Source organism: Aspergillus uvarum (assembly GCF_003184745.1).
Source record: "Aspergillus uvarum CBS 121591 unplaced genomic scaffold BO82scaffold_32, whole genome shotgun sequence".
NCBI lineage: Eukaryota > Fungi > Ascomycota > Eurotiomycetes > Eurotiales > Aspergillaceae > Aspergillus > Aspergillus uvarum.
Genome location: NW_020291329.1, coordinates 299,496 through 306,450, shown reverse-complemented (window position 1 = coordinate 306,450; position 6,955 = coordinate 299,496). Strand labels below are relative to the sequence as shown.

General features: G+C 54.8%; 3 protein-coding genes across 3 annotated transcripts; 2 read left to right on the top strand and 1 right to left on the bottom strand.

Moving 5' to 3' along the window:
- The first annotated feature begins 1,589 nt into the window (after positions 1 to 1,589).
- Positions 1,590 to 3,214, top strand: BO82DRAFT_355021 (phosphoglycerate mutase-like protein). Its single transcript, XM_025635331.1, has 4 exons — positions 1,590 to 1,963; positions 2,062 to 2,446; positions 2,516 to 2,725; positions 2,787 to 3,214. Exons 1-4 carry the CDS (start codon positions 1,915 to 1,917, stop codon positions 2,851 to 2,853), a joined length of 711 nt encoding a protein of 236 aa, XP_025491242.1. The 5' UTR covers positions 1,590 to 1,914; the 3' UTR covers positions 2,854 to 3,214.
- A 604-nt stretch (positions 3,215 to 3,818) lies between these two features.
- Positions 3,819 to 4,496, top strand: BO82DRAFT_98495 (cell wall mannoprotein 1 family protein). Its single transcript, XM_025641726.1, has one exon. It carries the CDS (start codon positions 3,904 to 3,906, stop codon positions 4,480 to 4,482), a length of 579 nt encoding a protein of 192 aa, XP_025491241.1. The 5' UTR covers positions 3,819 to 3,903; the 3' UTR covers positions 4,483 to 4,496.
- Positions 4,497 to 4,717: 221 nt separating this feature from the next.
- On the bottom strand, positions 4,718 to 6,528 carry BO82DRAFT_311813 (sedoheptulose 7-phosphate cyclase). Its single transcript, XM_025632420.1, has 4 exons — positions 6,113 to 6,528; positions 6,026 to 6,054; positions 5,512 to 5,971; positions 4,718 to 5,435 (listed from the first exon to the last, which is right to left on the bottom strand). Exons 1-4 carry the CDS (start codon positions 6,458 to 6,460, stop codon positions 4,848 to 4,850), a joined length of 1,425 nt encoding a protein of 474 aa, XP_025491240.1. The 5' UTR covers positions 6,461 to 6,528; the 3' UTR covers positions 4,718 to 4,847.
- Positions 6,529 to 6,955: the final 427 nt, after the last annotated feature.

Here is a 6,955-nt window from a genome sequence, read left to right as displayed (position 1 = left end):
ACGGCATGATAAGGTGTCATTCTCGCTCAGATTTGCCTCGAACAACGAACTGCCTCATGAAGCTACACTTTGTTGGGGCTAGCCCGTTATCTTAGCGCCATCCTCGGATGTGATATTTACCTGCTGCGAAGACGCATTGGTTTTTATCGAAGATGATAGCGCAACACGCAGGCTGAAGGTCTCTGGCGTCCGCTTATACATTTTTGAAACGCCACTCGTGGATTGCTGGGTTGTATGCATACCCGAAGGGCGAGTTACAGCGTGGGTGGATGAACGCGGGTCACGATTCGTTGCCTAGGTACGTTCCTCAAGGGTGAATTGACGCTCGTAAGATACCGAGCAGCGAAAGCCTTGGAGGTCCAGGACACTATGCTCCCGTGCTGGGTCTATCAAGGACTGGTAGATCTTCTTGCGGATAACGACAATCGTGTGCGGCGTGCCGCATACGACTCATTGTGCTGTCAACAAAGTCTCCCAGAGAAAACATTATACACTTTGATTCCCATGCTTAGTGCAGAAGCAAAGTGTGAGGAACCTACTCAAAAGGAGAAAGCAGAGTATGCAAGGGACATGTCGTAGGGTCAAGTAGTTCTTCCAGACAATGTCAGGCAAGCTATTGGCCGCCTTCTCAAGGCGAAAAACCTCTATACAAGGTTTGTGGCGGGCTGGGCCCTGGCCCCTCAAACCGGCCTTGAGGACGAAATAATGGATGACATAGCACTGCTTCTAGAGCACAATGACCCGTCTCTGAGAAAGAGAACCCTGATGAAGCTCCTAGGACTGAAGCACTTGCGCGAAAGACTTCTCAGGTGCCTGCGTGTGGAACTCAAATCGAGGTGAGGAGTTCCGCGGCAGGATGGCTGGGCCTTCTCGCTCCACTTGCCTATGACATTCTAACTGATTTGTTGGTCTGTCTCCAAGGTGAGAGCCCAACAACCATAGCGAGCATGTCGCTAGAGAAACATCCAACGCTTCTGGATCAAATCCTCCAAGGCTTACGTACGCTTATAATGGGTGCGGACAGCAGGATGCGTGACTATGCAAGCTGGGCTCTGCTCAGACAAAGGCACCTGTCGTGGAAAATGCTTCATTCGCTGTTATACTAGATCTCCGCGGACTGGTACCCCTTCTGGTACCATCTCCTCAGTCAGAGATTCAAGTAAGATTAATAATTCGATCCTCCCCAATATGTTTTCGGTGCGTGATTAATGTGAGCTGGATTTCACGTGGCTGTGAGTTCCTGCTTCTGGGCATAGAGAACACCCGACCGACAATAGAAATACATCACCACGAAAGTTCCATTCAACCAAAGTTGTTCAAGGTGAAGTACTGCTATATCTGACTTTTCAGCCGCAGATAGTCTCGACGGTTTCTCATTTATCTACAAGATATATACAGTATACAATGATTTCCGATGCCATCACGTGATATATGCCACAAGTGCTGGTTGATTGGCTGTCGTCAAGCTATTTTGCCTTGTTTGTTTGGTTTGCACTACCCCCTCCTTCCCCCCCACTTGTGGAAAATTCCATTGCATGATTCTGGCATGAACAAATGCAGAGATTCCAAATTTGGATGTTATACTACCGTGCCTAGTATCTATACTTTTTACCTGAAATACAACCTCTCTATCAATCCCACAGACATTCTGCCCACTCTGCTCCCCAGAGTAAGCTAGTACACAAACAAACACCGGTGAACCCCACTTGCCCTCGAACTCCAGTCAGATCCATGAGCATGGATTACATAAACCCCTTTTCCCCCCACAGGCCCAACAATGGCGTCAACCAATCTCGCCCGCCCGAAAGCCAACCCAGGTTTGACATCGGAACCCAACCTCAGCTACACCACCACATACATCCAACACCCTAGATCCAGAATCCCTAGACTAGACCCCTCTCCGCTCTAGACACGATGCCCGACAAGGACGCAGGTACCCCGCGGGTCTTCCTCTACCGCCACGGTAAGTTTACTTGTCCATCACCATCACCCCGCGTAGTCTCATCCCCCTCCTCCTCCCATACCTCCCCCCCCAAAGACACGAGACACTAACGAAACCAGGCGAAACCGAATGGTCCAAAAGCGGCCGCTACACCGGCACCAGCGAGATCGAGCTGACCGCCGACGGGATCAAGCAAGTCACGGCGTCGGGCCAGATCCTCGTGGGCGCGGGCAAGCTGCTCGACCCGGCCCGCAAGCTGGCGCGCGTGTTCGTCAGCCCGCGGCGGCGGGCCATGCACACCTTCGAGCTGGCCTTTCCCGAGGCCGACAAGCAGGCGCTGCGGGCCGCCGGGAAGGTGCAGGAGAACGACGAGCGGTTGGCCGAGTGGGGGTATGGGCTGTATGAGGGGTTGCTGACGAAGGAGATCCGGGCCCTGCGGAAGGAGCATGGGTTGGATGGGGAGCAGGAGTGGGATATCTGGCGCGATGGGTGTGAGGGTGGCGAGTACGTATTCTCTTTGCCTTTTCTGGGCAGGGTTAGTTGGGAAAGGGGCGCGGTGCTAACGCGATGCAGGTCGCCCGAGGATGTTACGGCTAGAATCGATAGTCTGATCGCGGAGATCCGTGAGCTTCACCGTGGGAATATGCATGGCGAGCAGCCGGCTGATGTGGTGCTCATTGCCCATGGGCATACGCTGCGCGCGTTCACCAAGCGCTGGTTGGGCTATCCCATGGAGTTTCCTTTGTCCATGATGTTGGAGCCTGGTGCGGTTGGGGTGCTTAGGTATGTGATTGTGAGGTCGTGTGGTTGGGATGTTGGCTGACTGTCTGTCGGTCGGGTGCAGCTACCAGCATCATAGCATTGATGAGCCGGCGTTCTTGGTCGGCTATGGGTTCCCCTTGGAGCAGTAGGGCTGCCGCTGCACTAGCTAGGTGGCATACCCACTGATGCTTGGAAGGGGAAACTAGTGTACTGGGGCAGTTTTTCAGAGTGTCTGTTTCAGTGAGGACAGCTGAATTTAAGAATCCGGGGTTGCAGCTAGACAAAACAGAAAACCGAACTAGGTTTCGTTTGTCTGTGAGGAATGCAGTCCGCTTTCCAAAACACAAAGTTGTAATGCTCATTGCATCCTTCGTTAATGGGACCCCGTAGACATATTGGCTGTGAATGGTCCTAGCTTGACCAGCATCGGCGGGCCAAGGCCCCAATTTGCGCCGAATTACGGATGTATATCAGCTTACGTTCATGGAATCATGCCAAAAGGAAAAAAAGGAACACAGATTTCACAAATGACAGAGCAATCTGCTCAGTGTTGATGCACGGAACCAGCCTGCAGATATATACTGCTTGAAGTTTCACGAGGTGTCATGTTGTACCTCGGAAGCACATGCTTTAACCCAATGATGCGATCGCCCTCTGGCACATTCACCAAAACCACCAACCCCATTAGGGCTTTCCCGAGGCACAAGTAAGCAGGCACAAGCCTTTAATCTATATCCACCCGGCCAATATGCGGGGTGGGAATCTTATCACGTCTGTCACATATCAACTCGTCCGAATCAGGCAATCCACGATGCCAATCATCAGGGTCCCTGCGCGGGGTCCATGGGATCGGCAATGGGCAATGACGGGAAAGGTACCCGTTCGAGAAGATGACGGACGAGGGTTCGGCATGAGATGATGCTCGGGTGAAGTGGCGATGTATGTCCGAGCGGGTGTTTCCTGCTCGAGCTGAGGCACTGCCAGTGGATGGGGACGGTCTAGTCCATTAAGCGATCCCTGTCTGCTAATAAAAGAGGGGTAGAATAGACGAGCTAGACGATGACACCATTCAGAACAGGGCCCTAGATATAAGGACCCCGACAACCCTGCTCGTGCGTGTGAAGTACGCTTCACGCTTCACGTCTTCCGCTCTTCCCACCTCAAGTGCAACCACCGTGTAAGAAGCCAGCACCATCAAAATGCTCAACCTCACCCTTCCCATCCTCCTCCTCACCCTCCTCCTATCCCCTCTCTGGGCCAGTGCAACCCCCGCCGACCCTGCGGGTCTCACCAAACGCGACGCCTCCTCCGTCCTCGCCGCCGTCACCACCATCACAACGCAACTCACCACCCTGAACACCACGGTGAGCGCCTACCCCGGCGGCATCGAGGGCTCGCTCAGCGCCCTGCAGATCCAAGCCGAGACGATCCAGCTAGAAGTCGACCTGAAGGTCGCGATCGTGGCCGCCAAGCGCTCGGCCAATTTCTCGGACCCCGAGAGTCTCAGCGTGGCGCAAGCGTTCGTCGCGCTTGAGCCGACCATCGCCTCCACTCTCGCCAACCTGGTCGCCAAGAAATCCGAGTTCGATGACGGGCTGCTGGGCGTGGCCTCGCTGAGCTTTTTGGTGGAGTGGGATCTCGAGCAGTTGAGCTTCTTGTCGAGCCAGTTGGGCAAGGCTGTGCAGGAGAAGTTGTCGGCGACGTATGCCGCGTTGGCGCCGCTGGTGTTGGATCAGATTGCGGCGGCGTTTGCGAGTGCGATTCAGGCTTATAAGTAAGCTGTGGAAGAGGGGAGGGGGGGGGGGGGGTTGAGTGAGGTGCGTGTGCTTGGGTTCTGGGTTGTGGGTATCAGCTGTGCGTTTGTGCTGCACGTTTCAACTGGCAATAACTATGCTGTTGACGGCTTGATCTCGATCTCGAGAAGACTCGAAAGGCTGCTACCAATGGCTCAACTACGCACACCCTGATCGTCTGAATAAAACGTTGAGAATATAAGTGAACAAAATGTGATGTATTAGGTATTTATCGTGTGTGACCTATATAATTCATTTCATTAAGCAATAACTCATTCCCTTACGATGGTTTATGTTTATCATGCACGAACAGCCTGCTTCCAAAACTCCCGCCCTCTATCTAAACGCCTCTAATTGCGCAGCCCATTGGGGTATCCATTGGCCGCGATCTGACGGAACCCGTTCATCACGCCGTCGCTGAACACGTTCTTCTTCTCGTCGACCACGCCGTTGAGCTTCTTGCCCTCGGCCACGCCGTTGGTCTTCTTCTCCCCGCCGTCGACCATCTTCTGCTGCGCGTGGATCTGCGGGTCCACCGGCTGGTTGTTGATCGTGTAGCCCGTGTCGCTGGCGTCGACGTAGGCCTCGATCCCCGCCCCCTGCCGCGGGTACTCCTTCATCAGCTCTTTGTGCCGGCGCAGCGCCGCGAACATCTCCTCGTTGGTGACGTCGTTCAGGAACTTGCAGCTGCCCAGCGGGCAGGGCACGGCGGCGCGCAGCAAGCCATCACGCGTCTTCAGGATCGCCTGCGTCGCTTTGTCGAGGATCTCCTCGTTGAAGAGCTCGTGGTCCATGGACAAGCCCGCGCGGGAGAACAGGTTCAGCAGTCGCCGGTGCTCGGCGTCGCTGAGCAGACCCCGGATGTTGGCCAGCGTGGCCGAGTACGCCATGTCGATCGAGATGGCGTGGCCGTGGCGAAGGGGGACGGGAGGTGCCAGCTGCAAGTATGTAAATATCAGCAAACAAGAAACAGACAATGGACAACCCTCTCAGAACACAATGAGGAAGGCTCACCTCGTGTAACGGCGACCAGGTGTGTCCGTACGCGATGACCCGGTCCAGCCCGATCTCATGCAGGTTGGGCGACTCGAGCTTCAGCATCTCGAAGATGCCGTTGCGGTTGATCTCGTCCGCCGCCTTACGCACCTCGCCCGTCTCGTCCTGCGACCGCCCGAACTTGGTCGCGATCAGCCGCTCGCAGAACTCGTCCAGCAGGTCGAACGTGCGCAGGTGCGCGCAGCTCGAAATCTTGATCAGCTCCGCGAACCCGTTGCGCACCTGCGCCTCGGGCAGCGTGCGCAGGAACCCGAAGTCCAGGAAGGTGTGCATCGGCGCGTGGTAGGCACCCAGCCGGTTCTTGTAGTTGCCGTAGTTGACGGCCACCTTGATGCTGACGCTGGCGTCGATGAGGCCGATCACCGTAGTGGGGATGCGGATGTAGTTTGTGTTGCGGCGGTAGGCGGCACAGGCGAACCTGGGGTACGGGTTAGCCCTTAGGCTATGTTTGGAAGTTGGTGGTGGTTCTTACCCGGCAACATCGGTAACTAATCCGCCGCCCTATTGACCGTAGATTAGTAACTGCGTTATCCTGTCCAGCATATTGGATCAGCCATACCACAACCAGTACGGGCTCCTTTCGGATGATCCCGAACCCGGTCATCGAGTCCACGATCTCAGTAAAAGTCTCCAATGACTTGGCCTTCTCGCCAATCATGGTCTGATGGATCTTCAGCTCCAGACCGTGGTGGTCAAAGTACTTCTGCATCTGCTCGCCGTAAAGATCGTAGATGTTCTTGTCCATGATGGCCAAGCAACGGCCCCAGCGCTCATAGAGGCCAGCCAACTGAGCATTCTGGGGATCGAACACGCCATCAAGGAAGGTGAAATCGTACTCGATCTTCTCGTAGCCCTCGACGTGGAAGCCGTTCTTGGTCTCGGAGACCGTAGCCTTGAGGTCGGACATGGTTGCAGCAGTGTTGAATGAAGCACAACCGAGAAAAAGGAGTTGAGCAAGAAGTTGATGAATTTCCACAAATTGACACGGAGGTTTCGGGATATATAACGATTGTTCACCTGCCACTCAGTTCGCTGGATGGAACACGTTGTCCTCAAACTGGCTCCTACGCCTGCGACCTGACCACGATCACGTCAACCGAGCGTACCAACCTCCATCAGACACCAAATCCAATGAGGAACCATCGATCGATCGGGTTCACTCGGAGGATGGGACTGTTCGGAGAAACTCAAGCTTGGAGTCTCGTAGGTATGCATGACATAGTCACTGAAAAGCGGGCCCGCTAAACCAATTGCCGCCAGAGAAGACGCCGCTTCCGGCCTTAGCGTCCGCTTCTGCAGCGATAAGGTTACACCACCAGGGGGATCCGTAGATCTAACCTTGATAAGCTTGTGAATTTCCGGGAGTCATTGACGACAAGAGAGTCAATGCCATTTCCCCCAC